The sequence below is a fragment of the Fistularia commersonii genome, chromosome 1, assembly GCF_037954325.1.
Source record: "Fistularia commersonii isolate RoL2024-O1a breed Wild chromosome 1, RoL_Fcom_v1.0, whole genome shotgun sequence".
NCBI classification, from domain to species: domain Eukaryota; kingdom Metazoa; phylum Chordata; class Actinopteri; order Syngnathiformes; family Fistulariidae; genus Fistularia; species Fistularia commersonii.
The window spans coordinates 16,509,185-16,527,354 of record NC_141284.1 but is presented as its reverse complement, the minus strand read 5'-3'; the positions used below and the strand labels follow the sequence as shown (position 1 = coordinate 16,527,354).

The 18,170-nt window shown below is 42.2% G+C and overlaps 1 protein-coding gene across 2 annotated transcripts in view; it reads right to left on the bottom strand.

The window, feature by feature from the left end:
- Positions 1-18,170, bottom strand: part of LOC147237594 (protein jagged-2-like) — a 57,400-nt gene that overhangs the window by 14,917 nt on the left and 24,313 nt on the right. The window contains exons 6-14 of one of the 2 annotated variants that reach the window (XM_086151646.1): positions 9,376-9,506; positions 7,683-7,802; positions 7,481-7,594; positions 6,534-6,647; positions 4,428-4,541; positions 3,188-3,234; positions 1,121-1,294; positions 879-1,029; positions 59-223 (exon numbers count right to left, since the gene is read on the bottom strand). In XM_086151646.1, the coding sequence (XP_086007772.1) occupies positions 59-223; positions 879-1,029; positions 1,121-1,294; positions 3,188-3,234; positions 4,428-4,541; positions 6,534-6,647; positions 7,481-7,594; positions 7,683-7,802; positions 9,376-9,506 (1,130 nt within the window). The remainder of the gene's footprint in view (positions 1-58; positions 224-878; positions 1,030-1,120; positions 1,295-3,187; positions 3,235-4,427; positions 4,542-6,533; positions 6,648-7,480; positions 7,595-7,682; positions 7,803-9,375; positions 9,507-18,170) is intronic. The other variant, XM_086151649.1, reaches the window with a different exon arrangement.

The window sequence follows — 18,170 nt, the reverse complement described above, 5'->3', positions numbered from 1 at the left end:
ACAGAACGATGTTTCTCTGGGACAGAACAAGAGCAGCGCGGCACGAAGGAGAACTCACTCTCGTGGCAGTAGGTTCCAGTGAATCCCGGCTCACAGGAGCAGCTGAAGTTCCCAGCTGGCAGGCTGATGCAGCGGCCGTGTGGCCCGCAGACGTTGGAAGAGATGTGCCACACGCGCTCCTGCGTGTCGTTGGTCGCCACGGCAACTGTGCAGCTGTCAATCACTGCAGGGGTACAGGTATGAAGGAGCAAGTGGTCAGGGTGTTAAAAGGTACGATGATAGGGGAAGTAAATTACCTCGATGATTCTCTTGATGATTATACCAACAATAATGTACTGCGCAGCAATCAGGAGCAGTTTAATGCGGATATTTTAAATGATTCACAAAGTTTCAGGTAACTTCTTGCTGATTCTCTTTGTTGATTTCTACCATCTCACCAGATTACAGATAACGAGACTGAAGCTTTGACTTCAAAATTATCTTTTTATTACAATTAATTATAATTAATCATAATTATATTTTTTTATTATATTCTAATTATTTTTTTATTTTATGATACTAGACATAATTTCTCTGTTTTGCTTTTTAAGACAAAACAACATTTGCTTAATTTTTTTGATTTAGAGGTCATGCAGTATTTTTGGGCAGCTTAAAACTGATATCTTTCTACCAGATTCTTTACATTATTCTTTAATCATAGCTTGTCCACATTTTAAGGTGTTTCTTTTTAATTTCGTAATATCAATCTTATATTCAGGTTATAGTTATATTTTGGAATACTTTTTGAACATCTTTAGACTATTTCAACCAGATAGTAACGATGTTTGTTCCCAGTACTGTAATGTGCGTGAAAAGGGAAACCCTGTGTTGACAATAACCTTGACAACGGTTGGTCTTGCAGTGGTCCTTCAACTCTGAGCAAGTTTTGCCCTCGTAGTCGTCTGGACAACTGCAGATATAGTCTCCTTTTGAGCTTTGACACGGGGCCTTATTTTGACATGGGTTTGGGTTGCAAGGGTCCTTTTGCACCTGAAAAAAAAAAAAAAAAAAATGGTTAGTACAAGTTCCGGAAAACCTCTGATTTGTTTCCTTTTTTGTAAATGATCTGGATCCTCCTCACCTCACAGGTGGAACCAGAGAACCCCGGCGGGCACTCGCATATGAACCCGTCCGGCAGGTGGTGGCAGTGGCCGCCATTCCTGCAGGGGCTGCTGGTGCAGTGGTTTTTCTGGACCTCGCAGTGTCGGCCCACAAAGCCCGGCTGGCAAATGCACTGGTAACCCCTCGGCGCCTCCTACAGGGGAGACAGAACAACATGTAACTTGGTCTGGGTTCCGCTGGGTACCAGGGCTCAACATCCGGATCAAAGGGCAACTCAATCTTGAAAGAGATGTTAAAAATGTAATCATTTTCCACGTAACTGTAATAAAAATTAGTTCAAATTCACTTAGTTCAATTAAGTTGTTAAGATGATTTTTCTTACTTAGAAATGTTTTTTTTTTCTTTGGTGTTCTGCTCACCAAAAAGGAAACGCTACACCTTTTCACACTTTTGTTAAAAGAAACACACCCACATTCCATGTCACTGTATTAGAATATTTAAATTGTACTGCGCCTGATTAGGGCGGCACAGTTGCACAGTGGTTAGCACTTTGGCGTCACAGCATGAAGGACCCTGGTTCTATTCTGACAAGGAGACCTGTGTTGAGTTTCCCATTTTAGCCCATTTTTCTCCCATATTCCAAAAACAGCAGGTAAATTGGGAAAATTGCCCAGAATGAGTGAGTGAATGTTGTCTCTTTGTATGTGGCCCTGTGATTTACTGATGACCAGTCAAGGGTGTACCCTGCCACTTGTCCAATGATAGCTGGGATAGAGGGACCCCCACAACCCTGGATAAACAGCATAAGATTGATGGATGGATGGATGGATGGATGGATGGATGGATGGATGGATGGGTGAGCCTGATAAACCAACAATGGTAATTGTGGGTGTGTTTTAACCATTTTTGTTTACAGTGAAAAGAAATTGCTAAGCTAATGTTGCTCCAAGTTTTGGCTTTGAAAAGTCATATGTGAACATAAAATAGCTGACATCTGCAAGACAACGTCTTTCATGCGATTTACCAGAAATGAGTCATTTCCAGGTTGAGGTTGTAAATGACGTACAAAATTGTGAAAAATCACGATTTAGTAGCACAACCTTGATTGAAAAGAGTATTTGATATGTATTTTGGCCCAATAGTCTAGTTTGCTAGCATTGAGTCATGAGTCCAGTCATTATCCTGTTCACAGGATGGGAGGGGAGCTAAACCCAGATGACATGGAGCCAAGATGCAGGATTTAACCTGGATGGGGTAGCTGCCAAACATCCAATCATTCACACCTACGGACAATTTAGAATCCTCAGTGAAACTCTGGAAAGGAGAGGAATGAAGGCTAGTCGCAGCAAAACAGACTACAAGTGTGTGAATGACAGGAACTCGGGTGGAACGGTGAGGCTACAGGGAGTGGAGATCAAGAAGTTGGAGAATTTCAAGTACTCAGGGTCAACAGTCCAGAGCAACGGAGAGTGTGAAAAAGAGGTAAAGAAACAGGTTCGAGTGGGTTGGAATGGGTGGAGAAAAGTGTCAGGGGTACAAGGATCAGGAATGAGTCTGTCAGAGGAACAGCACATATTAGATGGAGAGAAGGTATGAGAAGCCAGACTGAGATGGTTCGGTCATGTACAGAGGTATAGTAAATAGGATAGTGTATATATTGGTAGACGGATGCTGGAATTGGAGCTGCCAGGCAGGAGGTCTCGAGGAAGACCAAAGAGATGATTTATGGACGTAGTGAGAGAGGATATAAAGTTAGTTGGGGTAAGAGATGAGGATAAAGAGATCAGTGTTAGATGGAGAAGGCGAAAGGAAAAGAAGATGTGAACATACTGACTATTTTTGGACTGTGAGAGAAAGATGGAGAACGTGGAAGGAACCCTCTATTCTAGCGCATTTGGCTAACACTGCAAAACGCCGATGTTCAAAAACTGCGAATACCCGGACTGACATTTTTCTTGTTCAAACAGGTCCAGTCGATAAACCTGATCGTCCATCATCTTGCTCCGTCTCCATTCATATAGCAAGTAAAGTTGATTTGAAGATCTTCAGTGCTGCGTTAAAAACTAAACTAAATTCTGAAACTCACCTTGCAGCTTCCTCCATTTTGACATTGTCCATGGCAGCTGATGATGTCTGTTGGGAAATATAAAAATGAAAATTAAAAGAATTAAGACTTGAGTTGAATTACGTATGAAAAAGAGCATGCACATGCGAAAACAAACCAAAACAGTGACTCATGCTAATGCTAACATGCATGGTCCTTGGTTAGAGGAAAAGGTGAAGATGAGCAGCCGGAGAACACTACAAGGAAAGAAGACACAGCTAAGGGGATGAAGAGCTGAAGGAGAAGCTAAGGTACTTTAAACTTCTCTAGCCACCTTTTTTCCACCAGCATTGCTACCAAAAACACCTCCTTATTTCCCAGATACGTCATTTACGAATCTTGATGGCAAAATATGGAGAACATTTAAAATGTCCGCAACTCAAAGGGCTTCGCTATTAGCACGCTACTAGCATGTATCTGCACAGCCATAATGAAACAACAATCTATAACATTTTTTTCTATCAAGAAATCAAGATACAGTACTCATGTATTTGTATTTAGCAATAAATATTAGCATTGCCGCTCAGCACAGTTAATGTCTGAATATCCAATAGATATTCGGGATTATCAATATTGTACAGTGATGTGCTCTAAAATGTACGAGGGAAATTTTATAATGAAAAATATAATAACAAGCGCTGCAGTGTCAATCTCTTAGCTATTCACTGTCCAAGAAACAGCAAATTAGCCATGATAGCCATCTTTATTAGCACAAATATTTTCAAATGGTCTGAAAATCTCACATGGCCTAAATATTAGTTAATATTAGTGAAATTTCTTGCAGCTAGAAAGTGCTATGCCTTTTTTGCTCATGGTATCGTCATCAATAATTAGCATTTTATCAAGGCCAAATGGAAGTAGAATCAGATATGCTAAGAAAAGAAATGAATATTATCTTTTACCTTCTAATTATGTAACTTAAATCTCCAGAAACTGTAATGGATCTGTTAAGGAAAAGAGGCCTTGCAAAACAAAAAATTGCTACCAGAAAATTCAAAGCCCTTTTGCAAATAAAATGACTGTTTTCTAAAGAGAAATCTAACAAATGCTATCCATGAACACATCAAAAATTGTCCTACTGAGCTGGGGATGCCAGTGGCAAAAGAGTTGTTATCCCGCAGAAGATTTTCTATTAGAAGTACGAGTGCGAGAAGACTAAAGAAAATAACAGATAGATAAAATAATAGTTGAGTGGTCGATGATTGGCCTGCTTGATACTAACTGACGTCACAGTTCTGTCCCACCCATCCGCGAAAACAGGCGCAGTGATATCCACCAATCAAGTTTTTGCAAGAGTAAGCATTGAGGCAAGGCTTCCCCGTGCACTCATTAACGTCTGCAAAGATGGAGTCGAGAGAGAAAAACAGTGTAAGAAGCCACGTCACCGGGGCACCCTCAGACCTTCTGGCTGTTTGGTGTTTTTTTTTTTTTTTGCAGCCTCCGAATCTGACCTTGCGAGTCATAAAATAATAACGGTGTACACACAAACACACTTACAAAAAAAAAAGACCATTTTTATTTCAGTAAAGAAAAACGGAAAGAAAAGCAACACGAATGTTTGCATCAGCTGTCGGTTGGGCTGAAGGGAGAAAACTGTAATTGTCTGGAATTTCTGGAGTTTAAAGGCGTCGTCACGAGATGCTAATTTTTTTAAAGCGTCCTTTCGAGTGAGCAGATCCCCAAATTCAGACTCCAGACTGTTTCTTTTTAAATTGCATTACATTCCTTTTTTTGTTTGAGCAGCGACTTGAATGTAAAAAAAAAAAAAAAAAAAAAAACTATTGTGTTTTAAAATAACGAGCCAACTTGGGAACCTCGGCGGAACATCTGCGGAACGTTACACCCCCTAACATTTACAGCGACATTTTGATCATCCAAAAGTGTTTTATTTTTTCCACAACCCCTTCATCACCCCCCACCCCCATTGCATTCCCTGAAGGCTGACCTGCCCGCATTCCAAGTGGTCAGTTTCAGAGGCAGTGGCGGCGGTTGCCGTCGCCATGCTGCCCCCGCTCACTATAAACCGCAGTGGTGCATTAATACTCCTCCCAGGAGGTGAGCGGCACCTGTTGGCCTGCTGAAACTGAACACCTCCACTCCTAACGCACACTCAAACACACACACACACACATACAAAAACCAACAACCACCAGCACCACCTTCTCCTTCTTCCCACTCGCTGCCAGGTACCGCCCCTGGCCCCTGGCCCCCTGGGGGTGGAAACACTCCCAGAAATACGTTACATGAGCTGTGGCATTTTTTTTTTTGGTCTTTTTTGTTCTCTGTTTAGTTTTTATAAAAGTGTCTCCTGGCAAGAAGACAAAATGTGTGTGTGTGTGTGTGAGTTTGTGTGTGTGTGTGTGTGTGTGTAGGGCGTCTCCTTTACCGTAGCAAATATTACTAGACCCCCGTCTGGAGCCAAACATAGACCCCCTCGACACTGCTCCCGAGGCTAGCAGTTGCCAGGCGGCGGGCAATTTTTAGCTTTACTCAAGTCACTTGGCTCAAGTGGCAGATCACACACATACACACATACACACATACACACACACACACACACACATACACACAAACACACACAAACACACACACACTTGAAATTAGTGGCCTCCTGCAGTAATAACGATGCGGCAGGATAAACAAACAGACAGATATGCTGTAACTGCGGGCAAACGGGATTCCTGAGATGAGTTAATATACACCGCACATACATGACACACACAAACATGGACCTATGCCAACATACACACACCACCCCTTACAGCAAAAATGTCAAAGAACATGCTGCAACCAGACTAACTCATTTTCATCCAGCTAAAGTCATCAGACTTGACTTACTGTCTATAAAAATGCACTTTTGTTTATTTTGATTATTTCAATTATAAGCATCTCCATCCAGAAAAAGATGCCATCAGCCTACGAGTAATTAAGGACCGTCAAAAGGCAGAAAAATATCACCCTGCAAGATAAAGTTGGAAATTTTCCCAAAATGACCAAGAATTAGCTAAACAAGTAGAGAGAGTAAATAAAAAAACAATTTAATGGGAAATCCAACTCGTAATTAGAAAAAAAAAATTGCAAAATATTTGTTGGCAAGTTATGTGAAAAGAAGGTGGAGTCACCTATATCTGACAAGAAAACTGACAACACAAATTTTAAAGTTGTTACACTATAATGCATAATCAGTGCTTTATTTATGTTTAGCAAATTTTCATGGGCATTATTTAAAGGGAGTTTTTATTCATTGTCTGCAATAGCAGCCCATTCCCAATACATCATCCTAATGGATAGTTGGGTGATGGATCAGAGTGATTGATTGGATTGGCACCTATTTGGCAGGTCTTTCCAGTCCACTGAGGCGGGCAGAGGCACTCGAAGCCATTCTCCATGTCGATGCAGGTTCCACCCTGAGCACAGGGTCGGGAGGCGCATTCGTCCGTGTCTGGAACACAAAACCATGACTGGATTCTTAAACAAAACACCAGCAAGCTGAACGAACATCTAGCTTTTCGGGGGCTGTGATTGGTTGGTAGTTCCCTGACTGACTGGAGCGATGAGGCGATCTAGAACCGTTGCTGCAATGACAGGGGACAGAGTTCTACGCAAGGAAAAATCCTCAAACCGAAAGACTGAACTGTTGATGTGAATTAGTTTGGTCTGGCTCGGCCTATATTGGACTTCAAGAGGTTTTCATTAACGGACTCCGCCTACCAGAGCTGTCAATCAAAGTAATGTCAGGCATTGTATAACAGCTCATCGAAGTGACGGAAAACATATCAAAAGCAACCGATCTCTGTCTCAGGATCCTAGACAGGGGAGGCAACCGCACCCATGAAAAATGCAACAGAAGAACACAAACGTAAGAACCAGTCAGAGTGGCAGAAACCTGTCAGAGCCTTCAATCAAAGCTGCTCCAAACCAAATCAGATTGACAGAACACAAATAAAAGAACCAACCATAGTATCACAACATCACAATAGACCCAATTACAACAATGGGATGTAAATGGATGAGCGGGTTTGAGTAATTGAAGGGGTGACAGAAGAATCTATCAGTCAATTTTTTTCTTACATATATTCTGTGTCGCTTTAGGGATAGTATGTATATTGTTATGCCAGTTCTTGTTTGTTTTAGTTGACCAGAACCCTTCATGGTCCATTTGAAAGAAGGGACCAAGGAAGACGTGGGGTTTTCTCTCTTTTGATGTATTTCATGTTCTCATGGAACCAAATGTTCCGTAAAGGTTCTCCCCAGTGTTCTCTCCTGGTCTCCTACCTTTGGCACATGTCGGCCCCGACCAACCAGCCGGACAATGGCACTCAAAGCCGGATGGAACCTCATGACACGTTCCTCCGTTGGCACAGGGGTTGGATACGCAGGCGTGTTCAGCTGCAGGAGAACGACCAAAAATTATTCATATAACAAATGGCAGTCATGAAATTGGAACATGCCCAAAAAAAGAGCGCATTTGACTCACCAATCTCGCAGTTCTTGCCAGAGTAGCCATCCGGACAGGCGCAGTTGTACTCATCGGGCTCGGTGTTCATGCACGTTCCCCCATTCTTACAAGGCCGGTTGGTACCACAGTAGTTCAGATCTGCCCAGAGACAGAACAAGATTACATCCTGCTGCCAGAACCAGAAAGGGAACCGGATTGCATGCTCGAACATGTTTTTTATAAACACACTTACATGAGTTTTGAAAAAAATTATCTGAGACAAATATCCAGGAATTGTATCTGGACATAGTGTGAAAACACACACGCACATACATCCACAGTCAAGCCCAAAATCATTCATACCCCTGGCAAATTTTGACTTAAAGTTTCTTTTTTGGGGAGGACATGACAGGCTTCACCCGAAAGATAAGGCAATGTACAGGAGACATCATTGTGAGGAAAGTAATTTCTTCACTTTTATTTGCATTTGAACAAAACCTGGCATGTCCAAAATTATTCATACCCTTCTCAATATCAACAGAAAAGCCTTTACTGGCTATTACAGCAATCAAGCACCTCCTAAAATTGGTGACTACCTGAAGGGTGACTGCCAGATCACTGCGATTTTTTCCATTCAAATTTGTGATGAGTTCCATGTTTTTCAGATTGGAGAGTCTCCTTGCCATCACCCTGAACTTAAGCTCCCTCCACAGATTCTCAGTTGGACTTAAGTTAGGACTGGGGCTGAGCCATGACAAAATGTTATTTTTTTTTATCCGCTAACCATTTCTTCATCCATATTGCTGTGTGTTATAATCATGATATATCCCTCTTCTTTCATGGTGCCATTTATTTCGATTTGGTTCACTAGCCCAACAGCTAAAAAACACCACCACAACATTAGGTTACCATCTCCAGGCTTGCCAGTGGGGACGGTATACTTGGGTTTGTGGGCTAATGAAGGCTACATCAGCGGCCAAACAATTCAATTTCTGTTCATCTGATCATAGATCGGACGACCATACGTCTTCTTTGTCCAGATGAGCTTTTGCAAAGGCCAAGACGCCTTTTGTGTGTCTTATCTGGAAAAATGGCATCCTTCTTATTCTGCGTCTGTGGAACCCAGCAGTGTGAATCGTCTGTTGGACAGTCAAGTCTCTCTTGAGACGTTGCCACCAGCGGGGCCCAAATTCTCCAGGACAGCCTTGGTGCTGAACATTCATTTTCACCTCTCTCACTATCTGTCTGGCCTGTGCACGTGTGAATATCTGCTTCTGACTAGATACTCTTGAGATTTTTTTTCATCTACATATAGATAGATAGATAGATAGATAGATAGATAGATAGATAGATAGATAGATAGATAGATAGATAGATAGATAGATAGATAGATAGATAGATAGATAGATAGATAGATAGATAGATAGATAGATAGATAGATAGATAGATAGATAGATGTTTAATTCATTTATTGAATTATTTTGTTTATTCAAAAGTCATTTTAATTAAACTGTGCTCCAAGTGCTTTGTCAAAATTCTTATTTAAATAGTTTCTGATTTTTTTTTAAAGATTTTTCTTCTCACCCAAGTTTTCATGCAACTTCCCGTTGTCCCATCCTGTTGATATCTAAGCTACTTTTTGGAGGTTTTTATCTTTTTTTTTTTTTTTTTGACTTACTTTTGTCTTTTCTACTGGACAAAATGGTAAATATATGTGACCACCGATTCTCACCTTTATTGCAGAGCAAGCCGCCCCAGTTCTTCTCACAGGTGCACTGCCACGGCTCACTGCAGGTTCCATGAACGCAGCCGGGGTATGGAAGGCACTCGTCGCACAGTGCACCTTGCCAGCCGTAGTTACACCTGCAATGATGATGAGACACAGCCTGGTCAGCGAAGTTCATCCATGACACACATATAACCAACACATCCCCTCTCCCTATTCCCATCAACAACTTCCTCGGACAGCCTCTCGCCACTCCACCCTCCCATCCCCCTGAATACTGACACAGCCACATCTCCCCTCCACCCTCTGCCCAGCCACAACCTCACCCTAACCACCAGCAAGGTGCAAAGGGAGTTCTCCAAGTTAAGGCAGAGCAAAGCCAATGGGCCGGATAACATCAGCCCCAGGGTCCTCAAGATGTGTGCTGGGCTACCTCCAGAAGTTCTTCAATGACTCTTAGATCATTGGATGCATCAACAGCTACGACAAGAAGGAGTGCAGAGGTCTGATTGCGAGTTTTGTTGAGTGGAGCAACCAGAACCACCTTCTACTCAATATCTCAAAGACCAAGGAGGTGGTTGTGGACTTTAGGAAGAATCGATGGAGACATACCAATCACCATTCTGCATAAGGAGGAGGAGATAGTGGATTCTTACAAGTACCTTGGGGTCCACATGACCAATAAACTGGATTGGTCATACATCACAGAGGCCCTCTACAGGAAGGGGCAGAGCAGATTGTTCTTCCTGAGGAGACTGAGGCCATTTGGTGTCTTTAGCAGGCTCCTCAAGACCTTGGAGGTCAATAGGCTCAACAAGCTTGTGAGGGAAGTCCGCTCAGTGGTGGGACTGAACTTGGACAATCTTGAATCGGAGGCAGTGGGGAGGGTGAAGGACAAACTGGGAGCTTTCCTGACAATCCTTCCCACCCCCTGCACGACAAACTGCGGCTGATGAGAAGCTCATTCAGCCAACGCCTAACCCCACGCTTTAGATGTTCCTTTGTGCCCACGGCCATCAGACAACTCTGACCGGCCGGAAGTGCATCTGGGCTACCACTACCTCACTCATTCACACATGTCATGCCCTCATTCTGTTAATTTTACCATTGTTGTTGTCATTCCATTCTCATCCTGTTTATCTATTTTTATACTTGTTGTTGTCATTCTGTTATCTATTTTTATCCTCGTTGTTGTCAATCCATTCTCATCCTGTTTATCTATTTTTATTCTTGTTGTTGTCATTCTGTTATCTATTTTTATCCTTGTTGTTGTCATCGTCCTATAAATGGTCTCTGCTATTTACATTTATATTCATACGTATTGTTATTGTTACGCTGCTGTGACAAATGAATATTCCCTATGGGAATCAATAAAGTATTATCTTTCTTAGTATCACTGCAACATTTCTGTTGCAGCCACAGAGTGCTATTGTAAATATTTTATGGATTTAAATTCTTAGAAGTCACCATTTCAAGAAGTGTATAATGACCCTTTTTTTTTTTTTGAATAACAAGGTTTTACTCAAAAGACACACACACCTTGCCCTCACATGTGGACGTAGACACGGGTGGGTTCACCAGAGAGAATTTGGGTGAAATAGATGTCTGTTTTTGGAAGAGGACAGTACAAGTGTGCTCTCTTTTACCGCCCCAGCCCAGAGGGGGTGGTAGCAGGAAAAGTCTGTGAGTGTGTGTGTGTGTGTGTGTGTTGGGGGGGGGGGATCAGTGCCTTGCAGTGCTGCTGGTTAGATAACAGACCCGTAAGTTGATCCTGCGGAAAAAGGCACGCTGGCGTCCGTACTTCCAGAATGAAAATAAAGGAGGATCGAAGCGTCAAAGTAAGCCAACACCTTTCCATCCACTTGGGGTGGAGGAAGAGCAAGAAGAAGAGGAGGTGGAGGATAGTGGTAAAAGTCCTTAAAAAAAGACTGTGGTGAAGAAACAGGACAGGAACAACCTCGTTAGAGTATGTGATGTGTGGGACCTCGTGACTGAGGATGTGTGTGTACGTGTGTGTGTGTGTGTGTATTATACTGCAGATTGCACACACCGCAGCCTGTTTATCACATGTCAGGCGATCCCTCCAAAAAAAAAAAAAAAAAAAAAATCTAAAAAACTTCAAGTGTAGAAATAATCTGACGGCACACTGGAATTAAACAAAACTGTACTGTACTAAAGAAGAATTACTTTGATACATCTTTCATGGAGTTACAAAATTTATTTGATAAGCTCAAAGAGCCTCGCAAGTCATCCAACATGTTTCAGTTGATGAAAAACCCTCCTTATTTTGAAGTGAATTTCATGATCTTGGTAAAGTAACATGATTAATTTGTAATAATATCAATCGGACTTTCTGATTCGTGGATAATATTGTTTCTCACAAAGGTAATAACTGGTTTTCAACAATCATTCATTCACTCTATACTGCTTATCCTGCACTCAGGGTCACGGGGGGCTAGAGCCTATTCCAGCTGTCATAAGGCGAGAGGCGGGGTACACCCTCGACACATATATAGACATACAACCATTCGCTCTCTCAACATGTCTGGGAAATTTAAGGTGAATGGACCTAGAGTATGTACGATTCAGGAAACCTGAGGAAACTCATGCAGGCAAACTCCACACAGAAAGGCCAAATGTCAGGATCATACCTGGGACATTCTTGCTGTTAGGGGGAATCAGTAGCCACTGTGCCACCTTGCTAACAAATATGGGATTTTTTTTTTTTTTTTTAAAGTACTTTCTGGGTCATTTTAAGTAATTTCTTTCAAATCTTGAGAAAGTGTAGAAAAAGTTTAGGCAGTTTATCTCCTGATTTTTATCTCTAAAATCCGGCTTATTCCGAAGTCTTTTTGTTGACATTCTTCCTACTAGTTTAATTTAATCCCAACTAAAGTCTTGCTGATTATATTTTCTTTGTTCATTTTTTATTGACTCGAATCTCTTTTCTTGACATTTTTGTGTGTTTTCCATCGGGTTACTTTCCTTTTTCATCTTTCTAACCCATCAGTCATTAACCAGCGGAGACCCTGAGGGTTCAGTCACCTCCTGCACCGACCGAAAAAAACGAATGGTTAGGTGGGACGGGGGGGCAGACCTGTACCAGAGGGTTGAGTCAGACCTGGATTGGAGTGGGGAGGCCAGCAAAGGGTTAGCTAATCTGTTGGTTTTATGGAGGCGCTCTGTTATTCCAAGGCCAGCGGGCAAACCTCCTCCCACCTGTCCTGTCATTTCACCGTCTGGGGCTATTTTAGGGTGCAGCCACCCCCCACCCCCATGATACTCCCACACTTCAAAATGGAGGCCGACAAGACGCCACTCCCTTTAGCTGTTTGTTTGCTTTTCATACTTGGTCTGCCCCGCCAATGATCACAGCTCTTTTTTTTTTTTTTTCAATCTGTTCTGTCAATTTGTATTTATTTTGATGTACTATTGTACGTCTTCTGTTTTCATTTATAAAGATAAAAATCAAAATCTTGGAAAATGTCCCCCGAGCAAGAGAAAAATAAATGAGAAAAAAAGAACATTTTGATAAATCAGGCAAAAAAGTTGAAAAAAAGTTAAATATTATATTTTAAGACTCGATTCAATAATTCTAATATCTAACATATAATCTTTGATAGAAAGAAGAAAACAAACTTCAGCTTAACAATGGGTAAAAATGTAAATGTAGCATTCTGATCTGGTTCTGAACAGAATAATTCAAACACGAGGAAAACACTGTCAGTCTGAATCTTTTTGGGAATTCATCTCAATGTTCCTTTAAATCAACAAAAAACACCTCAAAAACTCTCTCATGATGATCGGATGAAAAACTCCTCAAAGTACACGTAACCTGCCAAAAGCAAATATTTCGCTGACCTTTAGAATCACAAAAACTAGATTCCCTTCAAAATCCACAAAAGAAAAGATGAAATTCAGAAAAGAACAACAAAAACAAGTATAACACCTGAATTACCAATAAATCAGAAATGAATAAAACCACTAAAATCAATCAGAAAAAGATATCAATCAAAAGGTTTTTTAAAGCAATAGCAACAAAAAAAGCTACCTTCAAATCATCATAAAAAGAAAACACTGTGGCGGTGGGTCGAGTGTCGCCGAGGCTGCGGGCCAAAGAAAAACACGCCACTTTTGCACAACTTGTGTTCCGTCGGACCGCAACAATCTGGAGTGACCCTGCATCTCTGTGACGTGTGTGTGTGTGTGTGTGTGTGTGTGTACAGTATTGTTTACTACAGTGTTGTCCGGCGGCTGTGGTTGGCGGCGGTGCCCTGCACAGTGTCAGGGCTGCGGCGGCGGCGGCAGCACGGCCAGCCTGTCTGGCTGCAGTGTGGGAGAAAAGGCTCGGACAAGCCACAGCAGAAGGGTGGCATTTACCCGAAAGCCCCGACGCCGCCATCAGTGCGAGGGGCCGCGAGAGCCAGAAATATCCTGCCTGCCTCGGACCAACCACACCCAGAGGACGGGCCGGTGGGCACGGGGCACTGGCACTGTGTTTGTTTGTGTGTGTGTGTGTGTGTGTGTGTGTGTGTTTGAGGGCAGCCTCGCGCCCAAATCCAGCAGCCGGACTTAGACCTCAGTTGCCTGGAAACGTGTTCAGCAGTGTCACATGAGCTAGAGTTGCTTGTGTAAGAAACAGGATACCAAAGACACAGTTTTAGGTTTTACTCTGACAGTTTCTCCCTATCTCTCCCCCTCTGCGTCTGCCTGTCTGTCTCTTCCTCTTACCAATTTCGTCAATCTGTCTCTTTCACTCTCCCTCGCTCTGCCTGTAAACTATGTAAATCTCTTTTCTTCTGTCTGTCTCTCTGTTTACCTCTATCCGTCTGTCTGTCTTTCCCACTTATCTATCTCTCTGCCTGTATATTTCTCACAAACCTTGCCTGTCATTTTCTGTATTCATCCCCCCCTTCTCTCTCTGCCTCTCACCCCTATATTTGTTTCTATCTGTCTTTCTTTCCCACTATCCATCTCCGTAGTTGTCTGCACTCCCTTATCTCTCTCTCTCTCTCTCTCCGTCTCTACACTCAAAAACATTTAAACCCGCTGTTTTAAAGACAGGGTATAATATTTTTAGTTGTATTATTCTCAGGCCCTCAAACAAATACCCCCCACCAAAGGAGGACCACATTAACAACAGAGTGCTGGATGTTGTTGGGTGGCACCAATTGGGTCTTTAAAAGCAGCGAATCCCTAAGGATGTAATATGGTAAAGGGAACTTTTGGCTGCCTCTTAAAAGAGCCAAGCCCTGTCCTACATTTTTCAAGAGTTATGGAGCACGGGAGTCTCGGGGGAGGATCGGACGTTTCGAACAACAGTAGACCCAGGCGTTACCGGTTCCGACCAGCAGACTTTGGTGAAGAAGCCAATTGAAAACAATTTCACTGTATTGTCCAAGAAAATGGTGGGACTTCACAATTAAAAGGAAAGGGGTCTATCCATCATTTGAAGGAGGTTATTCACTTGGTTGTGTTTCTCATGAGCCACAGGTCGATCTTGACCAAGCAGGCGTATGCAACAGAAGTATCATCGGGATTGGAATTTGGAATGTAAGAAATGTTGGGGATGGAAGACTCAATAACTTCATAGCTGGTATAAAGGAAAAAAGGTGTCCAAACAACGGAGGTTTCATCACAGATGCTTTCAAAAAGCAGAAGGTGATTAGCATGAAAGAGGTATCAGTATTGTTAACTAATACTGCCATTTCAAAGTGCAGCCTTGGTTACTGGACCTTGAGTAATAGGGTGCTGTTTGGGAAATTCAAGGGGCAAAATAGCTATCGTAGTAGTGTATGCACCCACAGCAGACAGCACAGATGAGGACATCCATGCCCTCTCTGAGATCATGGAGGATGCCTAATCCCATTGCAAGTCAAACGAAATTAACCCTCGTGCGATCTTAACATTGCGTTTACTCCCCTTGTCCTACGGGTCAAAAATGACCCATAAGACAATCTCTGTACCCTAGTGGTGTACAGTCCACATGGAAACATAAACAAAAAAGAAGTTTCACTTTTTCTAATTATGGGGTCTCTTTAGGAAAAATCATAAAATTCCAAGTTGGAAAAAAATAGGTAAAGGTGTTTTTTCTACAGCTAAACATGGTAGTGGGTCACTTTTGACCCGCAAGACAACACAAGGGGTAACATAATTATTTGAGATGTTGATGGAAAGGTGTCCAGCGGCATGAGTGGCAGAACAGTGATTCCTAATGGACTTGGCGACCGAAATGATTGCGGACACAGACTGGTGCAATGGTGTGAGTACACCTAAAAAAACCCCAGTGTTTGCTCGAGGAATCATATTTTTAAGACTTAAATGGTGTGAAAACACACATGGGGCAGACTGTAAGAGTGAACACATACCTTTAAGTCAATGCAGACTTAAAGTCAGACCACGGCTACCAGTCCAAGCCTTGCGTATTCAGTTCAAGTTAAGAACCGGTTCAAGAGCCCTATTGATGATGAAGGGGAGACAACATGGGATGTAGAGAAAGAAATTTTTGTCCAAACAGCGGAAGACTCTGTGTCGAAGAAAGAGAGAAGAGGTAAACTGAAAAGGATGACAGAAGATTAGAAACAAACAAGGAAAGGAGTATAGAGATTTGTGCAGATTAAGAACTGTGGAGAGGCAAAGGAGAGCTGGCTGAATGGTCAGCGTGCTGAAATGGAACATCAAGTTGGCAAAAACCATGGAATGTACAAGAGGATAAATGATAAATGATCTGGTTGCATTAAAGCAAAAGATGAAAACATGTTAGTTGAGAGAGAAGGAGTCTTGAAGAGGTGGTCAGAATACATTAGATAACTATATTACGATGTGGGAGAGGCAATGCCAAGTTTCCCAGAGTCGGTGGGAGGTCTAAATATTCTAAAATCAGAGCTACGGGCAGCCATTAAGACGAGGCTAAATAGAGTTGTTGCAGAGATGGTTGAAGCTTTGGAAGATTACAGTGAGATCTGTGATAGGAAATTCCGACGGGATCCGAGCAAGTTCATCTTCATTGTAATTCCAACGAAACTTGGTGCTGTGGACTGCAAACAACATCAGACAATCTGCCTTGTGAGCCACATCAAAAAGATAACCCTCAGAATTTTAAGGTATAAGGAAGTGTCATGCAATGTCTATGGATCTTGTGAAATGGTCCTTAGAGAACTGGCAGACATAAGAGGTTCAAAAATTGGTGGGCAAAAAAAAAAACGAACTTGCGATATGCTGATGACACTGGCAATTTCAGCAGAGAATCTTCAGAGATTCCCTGATCTGGTGGTTACAGAGAATAAGAAGAAAGGATAATTTAACTGCATGAGAACAAATGTATGGTTCCTTCAAAGGAGAAAGAAGCTCTCAGATGTAATCTGAAAGTGAAAGATCTTATAATACTAAGGTTTCTTCTTTCATTTCCCTCAGTGGCACTATCGAAGGAGACCTGATGTGGGAATTGCATCGAGAGGATTCCACTCGCCAAATGAGCTTTCTTGAAACTTAAGAATATTCTCAGGAATTGGACTCCAAGTATGAAGACAGGATGTGTGGATTGAATTGTTATGTTTATCCTGTGTTGTGTGGGTTTCCTCAAGGTTCTCTGGTTTCCTCCCACAGTCCAAAAACATGCAGAATGTTCACTGGAATAATTGGAAAATTGCCCAGATGTGTGAATGAAAGAGTGAATGGTTGTTCGTCTCTACATATGACCCTGTGATTGACCAGTGACCAGTCCAGGGTATATTGTGCCTCTTGCCTGATAAGAGCTGGGATAGGCTCTGGTATCTCTGAGTGAAACAACATCATACACAAAACAGAAATTGAGATTGATATTACAGTAAAGATTCGTTATTTATTTTTCCACATTTTAAGGTAATATATACACACACACACACACACACACACACATATATATATGCATTTTTCTGATGTCTGATAATTGAACCCCACGACCCCTGAACTACATTACACTTCACTTCATGCGTTCCAGATGAGCCATGCCTTACTGTCGGTGTGTGTGTGTGTGTGTGTGTGTGTATCTGTGAGATCGAGATGAAGATCCAAATCACATGTTGAGACACATTCCTCTCCCTCCTCCATCCATTTCCAATCAGAAATGCCAACTTAACTTTTTCTTTTTAAAAAAAAACGAAAAAAAAAAAAACATTTCTTACCTTTGGATCATACCTGCTTCAACCTTCTCCCCAGCTGCCCCGTGCAGCATGTGTGCGTGCACGTGTGTGGGTTCTGGCTCGCTGTTCTGTGTCTAAATGCACAGCTTGGTTCCACATGTAATCAAATCTAAATCTAAATATCGCTGCACTCGTCCAGTTGCTACAACAAACTCCTGCCCAACTTCATTTTTTTTTCTTTTTTTCTTCCTAAAAGCGCCTATAGTCATCAGTGAAGCTGTCACACACTGATCTGTGTGCGTGTGTGTGTTTGAGTTTAGGTGCAGTGCAATTTTAAAATCCACAAAGTCATGGACGAAAATGAAACCCTTCCGGGCTCTGTCTTGGTCCTATTGACATCGACGGTTCCCACAGGTTCTACTGGCAGAACCAAAGCGTGGCATCAAGAGCCAATGTTTTCCTTTTCTTTCTTTTATTTGCAGGGAGACTGTGCCAGTAAGTGAAGGGTTTGGTGCCCATTGTTGAGTTTAAGGGGGGTTTGTTTTGGGAACCATCGGTCACTTTGGTTGTGTCAGAACCGGCGAGATTTGTGTGGAAAGTGTTATGATGCGAAGGGTTCGCGGCGCTCAAACACTCCCAGGGGGTGTTTGTCTGATTCAACTTGAGGGCTTCGAGAAAAAA